The 21,778-nt window shown below is 35.0% G+C and overlaps 1 protein-coding gene across 1 annotated transcript; it reads right to left on the bottom strand.

The window, feature by feature from the left end:
* Positions 1 to 18,297: 18,297 nt before the first annotated feature.
* On the bottom strand, positions 18,298 to 20,820 carry SLITRK6 (SLIT and NTRK like family member 6). Its single transcript, XM_074152658.1, has one exon. It carries the CDS (start codon positions 20,818 to 20,820, stop codon positions 18,298 to 18,300), a length of 2,523 nt encoding a protein of 840 aa, XP_074008759.1.
* Positions 20,821 to 21,778: the final 958 nt, after the last annotated feature.

Genomic DNA, 21,778 nt, shown 5'->3' with positions numbered 1-21,778 from the left:
ATCCAGCTGCTGGAGAGACTCTGGGGTCTGGGAGCTCAACTGGGAGACTCATCTTTGTCTGTGTATATGTGTGTGTGGGGGGGTGAGGCACCTGGGGAAGATCCAGGATGCGGTATAGGATTGACTGAGTATCCATGGCCAGCTACTGGGACATCTGGCATGTGTGTGGTTGTGCACCAGTGATGGCCTCAGTGTCTTAAATGTCCAGGTGCCCACTGTGATCCAGGGGCAGCTGCTAAGCAGACAGAGGGTCTGAGCTCAGCTGCAGGAGGGTTCCACATTGCACATATGTACACATGCACATACATATTTCCCACTAAGAGATACTCATCCTGATCAGCTAGAGAGGGAAACAGGATGAGGCCATTGGTGGTGTTTGTGTTTGAGTGCTGAGTGTGTCTGTTTGGTGTTGGCTCTGTGTGTGTATATATAGGTACATATACACACGTGTATGTGTTGTATGTGTGGCTTTGTGCATGTGCCTACTAGGAATGCATGCTCAGTCTTACTACTGGTTGACATGGGATCATGGAGCTGTGGAAACCTCATCTCTGTTGGGCTGCAAAATTCCTGCTCCACTCCCCTAAGCCCCAACATCCCTAATAGCATTTACGTAGGTTTCCACCCATTTCTTCCTCTCCTGCCAGAAAATGATAATAATGGTAATATGAGGTTAGGAACTTTTCTTTAAACAATTATATCTAAAATTTGCCTAGGAAATAAAACATAACTGATGGGATGTAGACTAATGTTATTTACAGAACACTGCATTGTGTACAAATAAAAAGTAACTAGGAGAACTGGTAGATGTGAGCATTGAGTTTCCTATCCCTTCTCTGGTTATGTTTCCTAGATCATGCAGGTGGTTCTTGAGAGTGAGAAAGAAACATGGAGAGGAAGAGCCTTGTCTGTCCAGTGGTCTGTATGTTAACTGACTTCCTTCAAAGTATAAATGTTTAAATCTACAAAAAATTGGGACGCTTACTCATCACAAGTAAAAGTGACAGGCTTAAAATCTTTTCAAGGCATAATGGCAAATGGGCTTTCAGACATGACCTGAAAGAGAATGGAGGTGGGGACTGAGGTATAGACATCGTATGTTATAAAAGGCATTAGGGACAAAGCGGTGTGTGTATGTGTATAGACATACACATGAATGCTTGTGCATATTTTACACATTTTACACACACAAAAATTTCTTTAAATGTACTGTTGACTCATTTCTATTCAGAGAGAAAGTTGTTGTAATACTGCTTGTTTTGAAGAAAGACATGTCCACCTATTTGATATACCAGATGATTTCTAAGCTAAAGAGGTAACTTGCAGTATTAAATGTTATCTTCTTAACAGTATTGCTGTTCTGCAATCATTAAAAAGAAGTTACAGTGTGGAACAATACACAGAGAACATCTGCAAAAAGAAAGATACATTTTAAATGGTTTTGTGAATACATGCCCTGCGGTTAGATTTAACTGTAGAATTGTGTTTGAATGAAACCCAAGGTGACAGTTGAGGGAGCACACTAATTTAATAACAGTTGATGAATTAAGAAACTGTATTACTTTTTAAAATCACTTAGTCTCCTCTCAATCCCCTTGGTTGCCTGGTTGATTCTTTTAGACAGAATGTCAAAAAGATTTGGAAACACGCAGTCTGTACAAACCACTGTGTCTGGTTTAGCCTCTTTTTCACTTTCTAAAGTGACTTACATCAAAGCTTTATATTTCCGTTCCAATAAATACGGTCTGTATGAGAGTTTTCCTTTTGGGACAAAATAGTGCTGATTATCACAAAATTTTCTTCTAAACTGAATAAGTAACCTTTAGCATCCATCACTTTTAAATATGTTTCCTTTCAAAGAAGAAGAATATGTTAATGACACAAAGTCCAAGCATCCTTATGGTGATAAACCACTCCTTTATATTTATGCATAACAGAAAATGAAACTATTTATGCAAATGTACTTTTCCAGAAAAAACTCGTCTATGGTGGCCCAAATATCTAATGATTAAAGCTAAGTAGTGCAAACATTATAAACTCAGTGCTGGCAAAATGAGTATGGAAGAACTATTTGAACTTGACAGTTGTGGTTTCTAAACTGTATTCAAAGCAATCAGGGAGTGACCATGATTGAGGTAAAAAAACTTAAATACCCAAAAGATAATTCCCACCACTCAAAATATCTCAAACAAAGTAATTTCAATTACTTTTTTCTGGATTTAGACCTTTTCAGAGTTACCCTTGATATTTCCATTTCTAGAATAGACTATTTCAATGAATTCTTCATGAAGCACAAATTAACATGATGCCTTATCTGGTAAGAAACCAGTGCTTCTCTGAGTAGTGGTATATAAAGGGAATGTCATTATATATAAAAAGAACTTCTGAAACAACTGGTTTTTAAATTAAAGAAGAGACAGTAATTATAGTAGAAACATATTTGTTTCTACGCAGCCCAAGTTCTAGCTACGACTTCTCATTTGTCAGGGGACACTCTGAGACTTAAAAAAGCCAGCTAGCGCTGAACACTGTAAACAACACTCTAGTTTAACAGCTCCATGAAAACAAGATTAAATGAAGCACAATACCCCCGCTAATTAATTTTCTCTCTTGCTTTCAGAAGTGGTTCAAAGAGTCAAAAACATCCTGAGTCATGGATTAAAAGTCCTCTCTCATGAGAAAGAGATGAATTCTCTCCTCCTGTAATAACAGCAATAATGTACTATGCATATGTAGTACTCACCTATTATACTGTGTTTCCCTGTCCAGACTTTAGAATTTAAATTATATTACATACATACATTGAGTCACAATGACTATAAGAAAAAAAGGACCTGTATTTTTTTCCCGGCCCTGTGTGTCTTAAAATGCAGAAATTATTATAATTGTTAGCTGTGCAGAAAAAAAAACCTCACCATTGATCTTGGAATCTTAGAGCTGAAGTGAAACTCCTACTCCAAGGATGCATTGATTGTACTCACAATATACTTGAAAGATGCTTGTCCAGCTTCATTTCAAGACCCCCATAACAGACATTTAAGTCTCTCAGACAGCGTATTTAAATATTCTGCCACCTTTATTTTAAAGTTCCATGTTGGTTTTTTTTTTTAGCTATATCTAACTTAATTTTCCCCCATCAAATCTTAAGACCATTATTATTTTCATATCTTAGAAATTATCCCTTTCCTCTTTTCACCATATTTTGAGGTATTAAAAAGAATGTCACCTTGCTCCTTCCATGGTTTTTTTTGTCATTAGGATAAACAGTAACTTTTTCACAGAAATTATGTAAATTTTCTAGACACTGCTCATCTTTTTGATGTTCTCTGGTCTTTTTTCCAGCTGTTCTAAATCATTCTTAAAGCATGGTGCAAAAAAATTACAATAGGAATTAAGCTGAGGCCTTTCTGGTTTCAAATAAACAGGAAGTATTACTATTTGTTACCATCTGTACTCTTTGCAAAAGTAGTCTTCTTTAATCGCAGTCAATTTGTGAACCACTATGAAAAGTCAATTTTTGCAAAATTTCTATCTAATAATTTTGTTATGCTGGTATTTGGATATCTTAGTGTTCTGTCTCAATCAAAAAACCCCTAATGCTTTACCAAGGGATCCAAGGATTTTTTTTACTTATAAGTGAAAATTCATACCTCTGCATATCTATATATGCATGCATATATATTTTAGATGGTGATCTTTGTCCATGACCTTTTATTTCTTTCAAACATCTGTTTGTTTTTCCTTCAAATAAGTAAATAAACAGCAAAAACATGTTCTTCATTATTATTACAGAGTAAATGTGATCATACTCAAACAAATGGTTCAGCACTATATAGCTGTTTTGTCCTACCTTAAGCTTTTCTATAACTTAAATGAAAAATACCTGTGATTCATTGCTGAAAAATCCAGATTCTATCATGGAACATGAATGTGATTCTCTTTCATATCTACAAAGAGCCAGTTACACAAATAGTATGTTATATGCCAGGGAAAATACAAACCTACAGATTTTAAGCAATGGAAGAGTGAATTTTGGGAATTACTGAATTTTGACTGAAATAAATAAGAAATCACACCTTAGATTTAAACCATTTAATTTAATCTTCAGTCTGTAAATGACCTTATGATTATTGAAGGCCATGAAGCTACAGTTTGTTCATTGATACTGCACAGCTGACACAGCTCTGGGAGAGTGAGTTAAATTCTTGTTATTAGAAGTCTGAATTCAAACCTTACAAGGAGATCTTTTCTATAAACAAACGAAAAAAAAATGTCATTTGCCTGTCAGATCCCACCGTAAGCTAGCAAGACTCACAGTTAAGCCTTTTTTTTATTATTTTCTTTCTTTCTTTTTTTTTTTTTCTTTTTTGTTTACTATAAGCTGTAAGAAAATCTCTCTGGAGACATTTAGAAAAAGGAATGAGCAGTGGTTTTACAGTTTTGGTCATTTAGCTTGGCTTTATCAAAGAGTCTTGTCGAATAAAGAACCCAATATAAGTTTATTGTCCCTTTGTTTTTCCCATTCAGCTTTGTAAGTCAAGAGGAGCCTACACCAAAGATAAATTAATTTTTTTTTTTTTCTCTTCTCTCTCCCACATTCATGTGGACACAATCACTATGCAGAGGTGAAGGAAAAAAAAAAAAAAAAGACTAATGCTTTCATTTCAGGGACATTTTTATTCCATTAAAAATGGAATAAAAAAAAAAGCATTTTACATAAAGGCAATCTTTGATAAGATACTTATTAGAGGGATATGCAGTCTACAATTTCTTTGCTAGTGTGAATGAATAAGAACATGACTAGTGTTATGGTAAAATATTAATAATCACAGAAATTTACTAAATTTACTACTCAAACTCTCAATTATTGTACTTCAGGAAAAGAAATTCTTTAATACTTCCTTTCATATATTAAAATGTCAGGCTTTGGTCCTACATTTGCTCAAGTTCTATTCCCTATGGGTTTTCTGCTCTAATATCTAATATCCTATATTAACTACAGAGCATTCATAGGTTTCTGGGTGATTCCAGACATTTAAGGGGGCAGTGAAGAAGGATTTAATGTCCAAGAAGACAATCACATGGAAGTAAAAAGTAATAGTATTAAAAAGTCCTATTCATAGAGGATGATGTTCAGCCGTTTCTCATTAGTGCTGTAATTTTGTGATTTTTGTTAAAACTTACCCTGTTTAGAAGCTTATATTTCCAGAACAGAGAGCCCTTAGGTATTTTTTCTTTCTTCTGATTTAACCCTTGCACAGCTTTCTCTTAGAAGGGTTACCTTTGTCTCCATTGTACCTCAACATATAAAAGGCACTCCACTGTATGTATGAATAGAAGTAGCTCTTCATTTGAATAACATAAAGTACAATCTTGCCATTGTTTGGAATATGATATTCTATGAGAAAATGTAGATTAATAGTATAGGCTATGGGGAAATACAGAGGTTTTATTTCTTAAAAATCATCTTGATAACTTAAAAAGCAGGATGTATAATGGGAAGAGGATTCTTGGTCTGGAAAAAATTTGAAACCATTAAACGTTAGTTCAAGAAAAAACACCACTGTAGCAAATCCACTTGTGTATTCCAATGCTTGTTTACTAAGAATGATTGACAAACACATGTAATAGTTGCTGGAGTAGAAAAACTGATCCATCACTATACCCACAGCTTAAGAAAGACTGATAGGTAAATAGGCAGAGAAATACACATATGTCCCCAGCAGATAGATGTTAGCAGAGCAGCTTTTTTATTTCCCCTCACCTTTTTTCCTATTTTATTGCTGGTAGCAGGAAAAAGCATTATCTTTAGTAAATGTCTCACAGGTAAAGCTGAAGACTTGATCAGAGAACGATGTTCCAATGGAAATGAAGAAATACGCAATATTAATACAAGAAATAGCTTCCCCCATTATGCTCTACAGCAGTTAGTCTTAAAAAAATAGACAATCCAAATGTTACTATGCTTATTTCAGTGTTTTTGATCTGTGATTCTTCATTCTCTTTTCTAAGTGGTATAGAAAGTACTAGTATTCTCTACAAGAGACAAAAAAGTGTTTCTTCAAAGGTTATGAAATATTTTCCTCTCAGGTATTTAAAACATCTTCTTGAATGCCTATTTTTACATGATTTCAAATCCCTTGATAAAGGAACTATTGACAGTATACTGGTGACATGGTGCTTCTACTGTAATGACGTTTCTGTGGTGCAATATGCAAATTGAGCAGAAAAGAACTAAAATCAGTGCCTTTGTACAAAAGGTCAATAATAAATTACAGATAAATCACTGAATTGTCATGATGCTTATCATTCCTTCATACCAAGGAAAATTACATAGCTTTTATAACTTAAATACTTAAGATAAAAGAATAGAAAAAAAAAAAAAACAAAACCAACAACAAAACCAAAACCACAAAAAGAACTGAAGAAAAAGCTCTTACACAGAAGCTGACTTCATATTTTCCTAATACGAAAAAAAAATAAATTACACCTTCTCAGTAGTTATCACCTCACTTCTTTTTATGCCCATTAAATTTTCTCTAAACTAGGTACAAGTGAATTGCAGTAAAAGATTCTTGATCCACCACTAGAAGCTGTTCCAAGCTGTGGGAATCAGCGATCTAGCTCTTCTGTCTATCATGTGAACATTAAGGACATGCTGCAAGTCATCTCCTTTAGTAGGTTGGAATAATCACCTCCTACTAATCCAAGTGCAGCCACTGCCGAGTCTCGCAGACCTGGCAGTCGGTTGATATGGGGGAATCATAGTCAGGTGTGCATTTTAAGAGTCTAGCATTCAAACCTAGTAATTTGTATTCTTATATTAGGTTCATGAGAACAGATAACATTACTATACTACACAAATGATTTGTTATGTTTCACACACAGTCAAACAGAAAAGTTTGAACTACAGCTTTCTTTAAGCTTATGCCAAAACAGAAAGAATAGCAAAATATTTATGAAAAGCTGTTCATAAATATGTTCAACTCAAAAATAAATAAAAAAGAAAGAACGAAAGAGAAGGGGAAAAAAGTATATAATTCCTAAAGGGAAGCTTTCCGTTTAATTTTGCCTAATCCAATTTTGGCTGTTACAGCCATTGAAACTTATATCAGAACTGCCACTATATCTGTCATCTTGCAGTCCGTATTTTCCCACATTTCTATTATTTTTGTGTGGCTAGGCCTTCCAGCACTCAAGCTAGATGGAAAACTGTAAAGATAAAATGGAAAGCATTGCTCAATGAGTAAACTTTTTAAACAGAAAAACATAAAATCATACACTCAACTCTTACAATCTCCATAGGTTTTATGAAAGATCAGAGGTGGGTAATGTCAAACCAGAACAGTCCGACAAACTGAAATATTTAATTATTGACAACTGTGTTCAACTCAAAAAATTAGGTGTTTTTTTTGGCAAGAATGTCTTCCTGTGTGAAACACTGGGGGTTTTGAAAACACATTTTTTTCCATCAAACTGTACTTTGATGGAAAATTCCCAGCCAGTTTGAGCTGTAATTCGTTTTCTTTTCCCCCTCTTGTATAAATATTGTTTTACTTGTTTGTATTGTGACGCTTTTACCCCAAAAGAGAGAAGAACCCAAGTAATGAGTTACAGACTAGTAAGTGTATTAGGACCTTAGACATCTGTTTTCTTTTAAAAGTCCATGATAGGGACTGTGCCATTGTCCAGTGGTGAGCAAAAAACACCTAGAAAGACGGTACCTAAAAATCCATAATTTAAGTTTATTTGGGCTACAAAATTATACATATAATAATAAAAAAAAAGTAAAAAAGAAGAAAAACAGAAGTCTAAGAGAAATATATAAATATATGACAGGCTACAGAGAGAGCAATGGATCAATACTTGAAATGTTTTTATTTTCTTCCTTTAACCTGTTTTATTCTTATTAATCATTTATTTCTTTGTGGGTTGTTTTGTTGTTTTTTTTACAGTTGTTTTGATTAAAACACTGGTTATATTTTTCAGTCCTGTCTTGGATCTTCTTGTTAGAAGTGAGACCGAGGAGTCTGTGCAGTAGCAACAGAATACTATGTATACCTGTGCATTAAGGATGATTCAAGGATTGGAGCATCTCCCTTATGAAGAAAGGCTGAGAGAGCTGGGACTCTTTAGCCTGGAGAAGAGAAGGCTGAGGGGAGACCTTATCAATGCTTATAAGTATCTGAAGGGTAGGTTGAAGGAGGAGGGAGCCAGACTCTTTTCAGTGGTTGCCAGTGATAGGACGACGGGCAACAGGCACAAGCTGGAACATAGGAGGTTCCACTCAAATATGAGAAGAAACTTCTTCACAGTGAGGGTGATGGAGCCCTGGAACAGGCTGCCCAGGGAGGTTGTGGAGTCCCCTTCTTTGGAGATTTTCAAGACCCGCCTGGATGCAGTCCTGAGTAACATGCTCTGACATGCTCTAGGCAATCCTGCTTCGGCAGGGGAGTTGGACTAGATGATCTTTATGGTCCCTTCCAACTCTAAAAAAATCCAGTGAAATTCAGTGAAATTAGTAATTTTCACCCCTTCAGCTATTTCTTGACTGAAAAAAAACTTTTTATGTGGGAAGAAAATTTTCAAATCTTTGTGGGAGTGCATTGTCATACGTAGGTAGAAAACAATTACATATTTGGTTGACATTAATATCAATTAATTACATTACTTGTGTCTAATTTTGTACTTTTAAATTGTAGGAATAAGGAGCATTTTTGCGTCAATTTCTGAAAAAAACTTTTGAACTCTTATGTCTGTGTTTAAGCTCAAAGTAGCAGATGTTTCATTAAATTTTTATGGATGATTCTCTGTGATTATTTTAATAATTTCAATCTTTCACTTCTTCCTCAGGTGGCTAAATAATTGCTCTGGTAGAAACACATCCAGGTTTGTACTACCTTTCAGAGGTTTATTTTGCAAGATTAATGTAATACAAAACCATCATAAGATTGGAAATTATTAGGAAATTCTATTAAAAAAGATTCCATAAAAACAGCCAAGAAACCACTTCTTGTTATATTTATGTCTGTGAAAATTGGCTTTCACAGTGATCCTACACAAATACGTATTACAAACTTACTAACACCCATCCTAGGTCAAATAAAAGATCCCTTTAGTATCCAAGAATGACTGAAGTACATACCTAGAAAAGAGTTTAAGACAAGGGAAAATATCATTGTATGCATTTTTGCTCTAAATTTTGTATGGAAGTATCTGGTTTCAAGTAGCAGAGAACACACTGTACAAGGACTGTGAGACGACTGATTACTAATTAACACTTAACAAAATTAGCATGAAGCACTGCACTTAGACCAGAGGTAGGATATTCTTTCTACTGCTCAGCATTAACATTGCCCATACCTTCATTTCCTTAACAACACACTCTAAGAAAACATAGGATTTGAAAGCTGAAAAGTGGCCTGATTGATTTCCTGAAATAATTCAAAGTCCAATTAAAACCAAAGAGATTTCCATTTGAGAAAATATGTGTGGATAAATGAATCTTTCTGAGTAGTCCCATTGAATACTCACAATACATAGAAAGGAATTAATATGTTTCTAATATTCATCTGTTTTAAAGAGTTGTCATTCTTAGAAAGAGACACTTACAGCATTATCTGCAGTCGTTCATGACCCAAATGAAGATGGTAATACCCAAGACAATTAACTGATGTGATAATAATCAAGGTGTAATAAACTATTAACAAACCCATCTGTGGTAATGTGTTTATTAGAAAAAAAGTATGCTTACTTCAATCATCAAAGCCTACAAATTTCATGTTGTTTAAAAATTCCATTGGTAGAGTTGCAAATCTGATCCTAGTTAAGTGGCAAATTAAGCTGAGGAAACAATAAAAGCTGAATGTACATCCAATACGACCCAGGGAATAGTGCAAACAAACTGAGAAGATAATCTTTTGAGGAAAATTTGTTAGGTATAGTAATTTTTAATGCCACTTAACCATGCTAGATACTTTTTTTTTTAGCAGTATCAAAAGTTCTTCTTAAGGTTACTGTTGCTAGAAGCATCATAAGCAAATAAAAAAAAAAGCCCCCTCAAATCCCTGACTATAGAGCTAAGCAAATTGGCATATGATTTTTAACAATCAAAATCTAATTATATCAAATAGATCGTGATTTGACTAAATTAGTTACATTTAGAGAAGCACCTTACTCCAACTGCTGCTCCATTATCTGAAAGATTCAAAGTAACATTTTATTTTTAATTTAAATTGTACATTTGTACATGTAAAATGAAATATGTTTCATTTAAAATGTACATTAATCATATACTATGTAATAATTTGGCCTTCTGACAAACAAGTAAGAACACTTAAAGCCTGGAAGATCTTTTGAAAAAGTAATATTATCATTACTTTTGAAATGTGTGGAGAATTACAACACCAGTACGTCAAGAAAACAAGGTTTATTAATTCAACTAGTACAGAAATGGATCACTCTTCAAGAGTTTCAGATAGTTTCAGCATTTTATTAAGAAATTTGAAATCACCTGTCATGTAAAAACAAAACAAAAAAACCCCCAAACACCTACTTTTAACAATAAACTTAGGTAACCACAGTATACGTGCATTCTGACCAACATCAGAGAAGTACTGTTTCATTTGATGCAGCATCAATATTACTGCTTCTCTATATCCTACAGAACTTAGCTCGAAAGCTTTTATTTCCTGACAGTATTTGGTGAGTATTGCCTTTTTCCTTAACTGCATATTCAGGAAGCCTATGTATAGAAGAGAAAGACTCTTCTATTTTGCCCTCAAAAATCTTTTGCAGAATCACATGAGAACTACAGAAATTTTGCCTGAAAGGGACCTCTGGGGCTGTCTAGTCCAAACTCCTGCTTCAAACAGCACTGTTGCTTCCTCTAGACCAGCTGTGACTTTGTACAGCCAAGTCCTGTAAATATCCTGCGGACTAAGGTTCCACGGATACTTTGGGTAACATTTCAGTGCTGCGCTACTCCTCCTAGAGAAGAAGGTTTTCTTATTATAAAAATATCTTTCAGGTGTTTACTATTGATATTGACCCTTGTAACCTATGTTGTGATCTTTACGTATTTATGTTAAAAAAGTGGGGAAAACTTAGACACATACCTTTCACTTTTTCAGAGGACAGTGTCATGGGAATATTCAGAATAAATTTTGTGAAGTTAACATATGGTTGGGCCTTATGGTTAAAACCACTCACTGGTCTTTGTTTCCAGTTCACGCTGACTGCAAAAAGACAGTGCAGCAGACAAAACCATAGACTTCTAAGATGATGATGCATAACTCCAGATCCAAAAGACATTATTCCTTAGCTTTAATGGCCCTGATGGACATGAATCAAAAATTCAGAAGCCATAATTTTCTTTACAAAAGTGCTTTTATATAGGAAAATAATGAAGTTTCTGTTTACTCTGTGGTCATTTTTATGTATAAAATTAATCATGGAATCTGAGCCTGCAGGAAGTCCAGTTGACTTCAGATGACACTTCAGTGCTTATAAAAGGAATAGATTTCAGTCTATAATAAACAATTTATTTAGAATCTACAGAACGTGATTCAGCCTTCGTAATATGACATATGGCAGCATTGATACAGCTATCCTCAGTACTACTTTTCGCTTCAGGAAATCTGAATGCATGAGTGGTCAATATGGCAATGACAACTTCCCCCCATCTCTCCTGAAGTTATATATTACTTAAAGACACTTAGGTAACACATGAGGCAATTAAGTTCTCTGTATCTTAATTTTCACTTCATGATATCTCATGGAATCATTTACCTTTTGTGAACAGTGGCACTTAAATGCTACGATTCTAATTTATTAGTGTTTTACATTAATCCTTAAATCATACGATATAAGGCTGTGGAATATTGACCACCTCAGGCCAGAGGAAAAAAGCAATCTAAATCTTTAACTGTTATTCAAAAATTCTTCCTCTATAACACATGACCTTAGAGGTTTTTCACTGTCCTCCAAGTAACCGTACATCCAGGGTATCTGGATAACCACAAACTAGCCCAGAATTGGCAGCCTGGAATCTCGCATTTCATCAAGTTTCACAAAGATTTGGGAGGATCTTAGGAGTCTGATCTAGCAAATGTATTCAAATGATATTTGACACAGGATTTTTTAAAAAAGTGAAGTTGCAACAACCTTAAATTTACAAAAGAACATGATTGCATAGGCTACTACTTAGGTCAATCCCTTCTGTTAAGAATATCATGCATTGAATTACTTTAAGTTTAAATTTAGGTAATTATACCTCATATGAACTGTGTGAACATAATCCATCACAGAGACGGGAATCCATAATATTTTAGTTCTCACAAAGTGCATTAAAAAAGTTACAAAAGAATTCATCTTCTTGTTTTGTCTCCTTTCCCAGAAAACGTGCAATTTTTTTGCACGGCATACTACTCAATTTCAGTGGGGAAAGATAGGGGGAGTATCAGATTATATTTGACAGTATTATTTTTTAATAAGCTTTAGTATGGAACCATTTAATATGTATTTAACTCAAACGTGTCATTATTGAAGTGTTATGTTGGCTTTGAATTTTAAAAAATGCAAAAAAGCTGAGATGTCTCAATTTAAAACTAAAAATAATACTAGCTTTTATGAGTTAACCAAATAAATTTTATAGTTTATTTTAAAGTACAAATTTATGCTAAGATTCCATAGTATTTCTGAATATATGAAAGGTTTCAGACTTCTTTCTGTTTGAAGAATTAATTACCTATTCTTTTATAGTTTATTTGGTAATTAATTACAACTGGAAGATTTTAAAAATTCTTATCTTCTAAAACAATCTGTCTCAAAATGAAATAATCTGGATGAATTGGTCTACAAAGAGCTGAAGTTACAATAAATAACATTTCTTCTTGAAATATGAAACCAAGTTGTTTCTTCTTTTCTGTTTTCCATCATTCCATTGCACAAACTTAAAATAGTCCTTCCAGTAGTAATAGGAGAAACATACTGTGAATATTTTGAAGTAAATGTCTTAAAACACAAAACTTCACTAAATGTTTTATGAAATGTGCTGTGCACATGTACTTGCACTCCATCTTGATGTAGTTGAATATATAAAAAAAATCTCTTCGTTACATCTTGCTTTCATGGAGCTGAACAGCATCTGGCATTTTACTTTCTTCCTCAAGGTTATCTGTTTTTCATTAGGCTGTGGCTCTTAAGAATTTGTTCTGCTGTGTAAAAAGCCAAAGCTGACTTTTAGGAGATGTGCAGGAAAGAAAATGCCATGCTATATCCTTTCAGTATGGCGATTAACTTCCCCACATTGGTTCCAGCTATGGTTCACTTCCGTTTCAAGGAAAAAAAAGGATTTGAGACCAACTCCTTGAACAAGATCAAGAATGTCATAAACTTCAGAAAATCAAAAGGGGACAGATATTTTAACTTATCATACAAGATCAGTAATAGATCCATCTTCCCTGTCTCAAATCCGACAGGGTGCTGCAAACATTAAGTCACAGAGGAACTGATCACTGAAGGCAATGCACACACTGCAAAACCTCTCCAAGGGGTAGGTTTCAATTGCAACAGTAGATTGTACTGCCAGAGAGCTGTCTATGGCTAGGTAGAATTTGTCTGAGATGGAAATTCATTAATGGAAATGAAGATACTCTGTGTTGTGGAACACAAGAGAAGAGAAATGTGCCTGAGTCTTTAGCAAGTTTCTCAGTTGATCTTTTGAATGAAAACAAGTGCTTGATTGTTTTTTCCCTCATGATGACTTCAGTGCATCTATGTGAAACTTGCAGATTGTGTTGGTGTGGCTGATAAAGTATAATGATGTAGACAATGACATCCTCAGAATGATAATCCAGGATCTCTTCTGATGATGAGTTTGAGATTCAGTCTCTATTTCTCCCTTGCCACTATCAATTTATCCTGTGAAATAATGTTTTATTTGTGGTAAATACCTTCTTTCATTAACACACCAGGAACAGATCTTTATAAGATGGTCTGCCATCCCAGTCAAACTTACGTCTTCAGTTTAGCATACTATACAATTAGTAATCTCTATGTAGATAAGTGGCACATTGTAAACATCTGTTATTTCAGGTAATTCTGGGAACTTCTTTTGTCATGCAAAGAGGGGCCAAAACCTGATCCTCAGATTCCAGTCAGAGAAGCAATGACAGCAAGTGAAAAAGACTTGGATTCAAATCTGGTATATTTAACATATCACTGACAAAAAGTATGAACTCATTTTTAATCTGGAATTTCTTTACAGAAAGGTTGATCTGTCATTCTAATGAAGAAGAATGTGTGAAAATATTGGACCGTTTCTGACAAGGCAAATATGCTAACTTATGTGTAAATTTACAGGTTTTGTTGGAGGGGTTTTGGGGATGGGGGATTGTTTTTCTCTATTCAGAAGTTTGGAGAGGCATCACTGCATTGATTTGAGAAACAATACTAAAAGCCTGTGTGAAAAATACCTGTAGGAGGAAGAAAAAGAAAAAGAAATATATTTGACTTGTATGAAGTTGAAAAGATAAAAGCAGTTTAAAATAAAAAAGTGCAGTAAATTGCTTTAATTTCTCTTTATTTAGGGAACATACCTATAATGCTATTTAATATATTTTCTTCACTCAAATGTGAGGGGAAAAAAGGCAGTGTTGGTTATTACCTTGAGGTACCCTAACAACAATGACATAGTTGCCACATCACCAGTGTGCTTGATGAAGCACTGTTCTCGCACTCAATTAAACTATCGTGCTGACAGAAGAAAAATGGATCCACTTTGTTGCAGACTGTCAAACACGCTTTGCTTTCTAGCCTCTACTATTCTAGCAAAGTGAAACACACAAAATCACTTAACTGTGCCTGTCACTGGAAAAAAAAAAAAAAATCAGAATATTGTTTTAACAAAAAAATTTCTGAACACGCCTCCTAACTTTCTGCAAACACCCGTAATATTAGGTATATATTTCTAATTGTTTTAATGAAAATGTGCCTTTTAGGAGCAGATATTTCATGCTGCTTTCTTTGTATGTGATTTTTTTTTTTTATCAGCAAATTTTAATATTCTTTAGCTGAAGAATAATCATATAAGACCAACTTATTATCCCTTTTTGTTATGGCAATATAAAGTTTCCTTATAGCTAGAAAATCACTGTCTGAGAATGTTATGAAGTTATAAGGTTATAGGTAGACCCCTCTCTCATCATACAAACTTTCACTACATGGCAGTCCAGTAGGGACAGATGATAAGAACATGTATCACATGTGCCACGTTCTAGTGATTCCTGGATACTTCAAAACCACTTGCAGTGTTACAGACTGCCACAGAGTACAGTTTCCCTTATATAAATGAGTGATGTGAATCTGCCTGCTGAGGGAAAGCTAAAAGCTAAACCTCTCTTTAATTCTGCTGAGTGATGCTCTGATATAGCTGTGTAACTGAGTTGCTTTGACATGAATTTATCTCTTTTTTTCTGATGCTTTGAGACTGCAATGAGGAAGAATATTTTGCCACACAGTTGTCCTCAACATTCTGCCAAGTAACTGTTAGCAGCTAAGCAAAGTGACATCTGTGCATGTGGCAATTGTCTTTAGTACTTCTCTTTAAGCCTGAGGGCCTGAATCAACATTTCCCTGTATCTTACCAATTGTAGGTTATTATTTTTACTCCCATTTGTTACTAAAGGAAATAACTACTGAAATCAAAGACATTGAAATACTAAACTCTGTTATCAAGTACTATGTACATCTTTGTTTTATTGTGGTTTTTTTTAATTTTTTTTCTCTACGTTATTTGAGATCGCTGAGAATTCAAAAAGAACAATATTAGTCAATCTGATCCATTATTCAAAGCTTTCTAGTGTCACTTCCATTCACTGAATTAAATTTTTCATTGGATCTTAATTATTTCAAATAATAAAGTTATTCAGATTTTTTTCTGTGTGAAACTAAATTGTTTAAATGTAAACACCTAGTGTAATTTTGATGCTCTAAGCCCTCCCACCCAGGCTCCAGTTGCTCCTCCAGATCAGGGCATGGATTTCCAAAGGTTCTGTGGCATGTCCATGAAGCCCACTCACATGTCTTGAATATGCAAGGACAGCTAAAATAACACTAGATACCTAAGTTAATGTAAAGTTAATGTAGCTGCATTTTCCCTTTTGTCTTACCCTTACATGTATAAGTAACACTTACAATCTTTACTTGTCCGGAATAAAGACAGCAATGAAACAAATATGTTGTCACCAGATTTACTCTTCCCAATCCTCCTAAATACATAGGTTTTCTGAACTAAATTATTCTCAGTCATAGAAAGAGGAAATGATACTAATTGTCTAATAACTGACATTTTGATTTTCAGAAGCCAACAAGTTTAACTTCCATAGCAAAGTGATGACACCTCAAAAATATTAATAAGAAAGTTGATTTGTTAACAGAGAAAACGTGGTCAGATCCTCAAATTACAGAAATTAGGATAGCACCTTCAAAGCGATTATCTCTATGCAAATTTGAAAGAACTGAGAATCTGACTTTCGTATGTAGTGTAGTAAAATTTTCTCTCTGGATCTTACAAATAATATGAAGAACTCATATTTGTATATACAAATAGGTAAGACATCAACAGTAAACTGAACTAAAGAATACAACTTTTTACTTTGAATTTATCGAGACTTCAATGCTAAGTTTAGCATACATATGTAGACGTAATAATTAAGCTGATCTTTTGCTATACAAATAGAAATTAGAAAAAAAAAGTTCATGCATAGTCAGTTTACAAAATAATTGCTTAGAGGAAGATAATTGCAGGTCAGAATTTGTGTTTTGGCACCATCAGTCATGCACAGAAATTGAATGGCCTTACTGCACTCTGGAGAAGATGCCTCTGTCCACGTGACAATAGTGAGAAGAGTTGTGTTTAATTCCCAAACAGTTCTAAACTTGTGCATGCAGAAGTTGCTGCTTTCTTTAAAAAGTGACCTTTAAGAAAAAGACATTTAAAAACCTCTTTATTTCTTTTTCATTGATAGAGAGAAGTTCCTTGATTTGCTTGAAAGGTAGCCAGGAATAAGCTTTTTCATTTCTTGTGAGTTGAAAAAAAATACAAAATTATACAGAATAAATAGTAAATATAAATCTAGCTAGAATTCATTGCAAAAATAAACCTGCAGTGTTCTACTTTTTTTTACCTATTTTTCCCACAACACTTTAATTCCTTCTAATTTCAGAAAATATAACATATTTTTGTACAAACAACTAAATACTAATATTGTTCCACATGTGTGTGACTTGTTGCAGTTATTCTGTCTGGGAGTTGCTTTTGAGTAGGGTGGGAAAGGACCTGTATTTGAACTTGGAAGTTCCTAGCCACAGCAAACTCATTTCCTCCAAGAATATTTAAAGCCAGCACAGAAGTTATTTATATATATAGACAGATAGATATATAAAAACCCCAAACTTATTAAACACAGTAACATATTTACAGCTGATTCTCAGTAGCTTTTCAAATTGCCCAGGATTATGAGTTGAAACACCAGTGATGTACAATATTTTATAGCAGCAGCTCAAGAAAAGATTGTCCAAACTTAGGTAAAGCTATCAGGGAAAGTAGCAAAAGGCTTGCTTTTTTCTTCTTATTGAAGATGTTGGGTAAACATAGTTACATGTTTTTCCTTCCACATACTGATACAGAATGCACATGATGAAGTTCTGTGTAAAATACTTAAATATTTGCAGGCTCTGGGTGCATACACAAATATTTTTTTATCTTTTTGTTTTTAAACTGACATTTAGTATGACAACATTTCAACTTCTTTCATATTTATTATAAGGGTATGTTAGGTGTGGTTGTAGACAACGGTCATGTATGCAGTGCATTTACTAACCTAACAAATACACTCTAACCTTAAAACTACAAACACAGGTGTTTTTTCAAAAGGAACCTAATTAAACTGAGGGGAAAATGAAAGAGTAAAGGTAACAAATATTTTCGGTAGGTTGGGTACTGAATGGAGAGGGCCATACACACCTTTGTAAAATGTTGAGTAATATTGCAATAAGCAATCTTCCTCCCACAGTTCAATCACACAAAGTTCATGTTTAACTTGGCGTGAGACATATTGCCTGCACACAACCCCATGGCTTCCCACAGTGATCCCTGAGTTTTTTGTTGCTAGGATTACTGCTGTGCTTAAGTTCTGACTGTTGACATGTAATTATAAGGCACTTTTTATTTACAACGGTTCCAACTTAAAATAGAATTACAGAAATACGGCCCCAGCCCAACATATTGTCGCTTCATGTTTGCTGCTCCAGGACTTCCAGATAGTCAGGCTCAGCATGTAAATTAGCTTTGAGTTCAAAATACTCATTTTTAGTTTGTTCTACAAAAACCTTTCTTGGCCTGGAGTACATGAGTGTCTCCATTAGCTTCAGCTCCTCATGTGTTCCAGGATAATGAACTTCCATGTCAGGCTGGAGCTGGACAATATTTTTTCTTAGGTACTCTGTGATCCCTAGTTGCTGCAGTTCTCTCTCCTTTTCAAGAATGTTTCTATAGAAGCAGCTGGCATCCTGAAAAGACAGAAATTCAGCAGATTGATCTGTAGCCTTATATTTTACATTTGAACCTGTAAGAGGTGAGCTGTTCTCTCTTTCCAGGAGACTTCGGCGGAGATGTTTGGAATCGCTAGCTTCCTTCTCACTTCCCTCCTCCTGTTGCTCAGTATGTTTGGGGCTGAAGGATGGGCTGCGGTAGACCTGAACCATGGGAGTAACCATACGTTGCTCATAGAGAGTTGCAGCTGGGCGCTCCGTTGTGTGGTGTGTTGTCTTATGCCCATACATGCTGTACTGGAGGTGAACTGGGCTGCTATCCCTCATTTGTTCATCTGCTTGTTTCTTTTTGCATCTTCGTCGCCGATGCAGAACAAGAACAACTATTCCTGCTGCACAAAACACAACAGTTATAAACACAATTAGAAGTCCTAGTATTAGAACAGAAAGTGGGACTGCATCTGTAAGAGACCGCAGGATGGTGTCTGCAGTGTTGGTAGTAGTAGAAGAAGTTGTCACAACTACAAAACTGGCATGAGTTGGTAGGGCAGGGCTGTTTATTAAACCTGGACACAAGACTTCACTGTTCAGAGATTTCAGTTCTTTTTTTGCTAGATGTCCTGGAGATTTGCAAAAAATATCACCCATCATTGTGTTCTTACTCAGTTTTTGTATCCATTTTTGCAACCCAACTGAATCACAGGTACAGTCCCAGGGGTTGTCTTCAAGTTCAATTTGTACCAGCATATCCAGTTCATCCAAGACATTGCTTACAGGCAAATGCGCAAATTGGTTTGTTTTCAGATTTAATCTGGCAAGTGGAACACCTGAAAAGATATGGGGTGGCAAAGTCTGCAGAAGGTTGTTATTTAAGTAGAGGACCTTAAGTTTTGGCATTGCACTAAATGTCCCTGGCAAAACTTGTTTGATGGCATTATATTCAAGGTACAAGTATTCAAGGTGCTGAAGGCCAAGGAAGAGATTCTGACTTAGCTTTGTAAGATGATTGCCATTGAGATACAATTTCTGCAGTCTAGTCAGATTCAAAAAGGATCCTTCCTCAAGGATTTCAATGCGATTGTTCCCCAGATGAAGCATTTCCAGGCTAGCATAGTCCACAAGATCTGATTTCATTAATGTCTGAATAATATTTCCAGCTAGAATAAGCTTTTTAGGATTTGGAGGAGGTGGTCCTAAATCAGACAAGCTTTCAATATTTCGCTCCTGGCAGTGCATGAGAACTCCTGAGAGCATATGGCTGGTGCAGTGACAGGGGACGGGACAATAGATTCCTGGAAACTGAGTAGTAGGCTTTGAAGTATGAAGCATTAAACTTGGTTCTTTAGTAGGAGCTTTCAGGATAGGAATCACCTTAGTTGACAGGTGACTGTCACTAACAGAGGTGGTTACAACCAACGGCAGTGACCCTGAAGGATCTTCAAGTTCATTGACAGGATGAGTGGGACAAAGTGATTCTTTTTTCAACCGGCTTAAGATGCTGCCTTTGATAATTGGAGGACTATTGCATACAACATCACCTATTATTGACTGAGGAGGCATGTTTTCTAGCCATATCTTCAGCTGCAGCAAATCACAGTTACAGGCCCATTTATTATCTTCCAACTGAAGATCTAGTATTCTACCAATGTGTTCCAAAAAGCCAACATAGGGCAGGGTCTGTAACTGGTTTCCGCGAAGATCTAAATGGGTTAATGGCACAAACCGAAATATGTTCGGAGGAAGATACTCAATGGCATTATCATTCAAAATAAGCACTTTAAGCCTGTTGAGCTTGCTGAAGGCACTTGCTTCAATCACTGTGATGAAATTGTTGTCTGCTTGAAGAAACTCCAAATTTTCCAATCCATTAAATGTATCTTCTTTAAGTGTTTCTAAAGAATTGTGATTGATATGAAGTTGCTTAAGAAGGCTGAGGCCATTGAAAGCCCCAGGCTCAATATCAGCAATATTATTAAATCCAAGATGTAGAGAGATAGCATTAACAAGGCCAGCAAAATCATTCATGTGTAACATAGTCAGGCCATTGTTTAACAGATTAAGATGGAAAGGCCGTGATGGTGGGACACTTATTTCTGATACCAACTTGATGCCTCTTTCTTCACAGTTTATAATAATGGTATCATCCTTTTCTTCACAGGAACACAAACTCTGACAGGATCCTCTGACTGAAGAAAAAGAAGGCTGTGACTCGAAAGGATCAGATGCAACCACAACTGAATATAGAATAAAAATCCAGAGCTTCATCTTGCCCAGTAGATTCTATAAGAAAAATAAAAAAATAAAAAAAAAAAAAAAAAAGAAAAACAAAAAGTAATGTAGTCACAATTTCAGAGGGTTAATTTTTTTTTTTTTTTTTTCTTTCCTGGGGCAAGGGGGAGCAATAACCATTCCTATTACTTGTCATTGGATGCCTAACTTTTCAAACAATATTATATTGTGCAAAAAAAAAAAAAATTTTCTAAGCAGAGAAAAATATATTTAATTTAATGTATGGAAACAATGAACACAGTCGTAAGGGGAGTCTTTCAGTACTTTCACGCTGATACACCAAAGTAGGAGATAATCAGGAATGTGTTGTCTTTATTTATATATCATATAGAATCTTTTGCCTGTAGACAGCAGTAATAAGTTACTACCCCAAGCAACTTATATCAAGGCTAATGTAATAGTTTGGATCATTGCTTTGAGTCACCATATAGCACTGCAAATTTTAAGAGTACCTTGCTAAGCTCGATTTAATGTTGTCCAGCTGCTGAAGAGAAGAAATAAGATTTGGTTTGGTTCAACAGTGTGTTGTGAGCAAAAGCCCATTCAGGCAGGATACAGGGAATCTCTCCTTTGGTTCTGCTTTATGTATGTAAATCAAAAGGTATTTCCTCTGCAAGCCTTGTACCCCCAAACTGAAAAGGAAGTAGACAAAATATTTTTTTTTCTCTACTTACATTTTAATGCTTATATTATAGTTTGTGGATATTTAGTGAAAGCGGGAAGACAGCACATAGTAGTGTAATATTTTTTTATATAATATACACATAAAATAATTGTGTACAGAATTAAAATAATAAAAAAAAGAGAGAACTGACAACACAGTACATGTCAGAAGAAACATGTAGGCAAGGGGCAAACATTTTTTTTTGCGATTAATTACTAGACTTCTTCCAATTATTATAATCATTAGTTACCACACAATTCTGAAATGTAC

Source organism: Numenius arquata, chromosome 1 (assembly GCF_964106895.1).
Source record: "Numenius arquata chromosome 1, bNumArq3.hap1.1, whole genome shotgun sequence".
Lineage (NCBI taxonomy): Eukaryota > Metazoa > Chordata > Aves > Charadriiformes > Scolopacidae > Numenius > Numenius arquata.
This window is presented reverse-complemented; position numbering and strand designations above follow the sequence as displayed.

Bases quoted from the DNA above. Each gene is read 5' to 3' on its own strand.
- SLITRK6 (XM_074152658.1), bottom strand. From the start codon at position 20,820: ATGAAGCTCTGGATTTTTATTCTATATTCAGTTGTGGTTGCATCTGAT.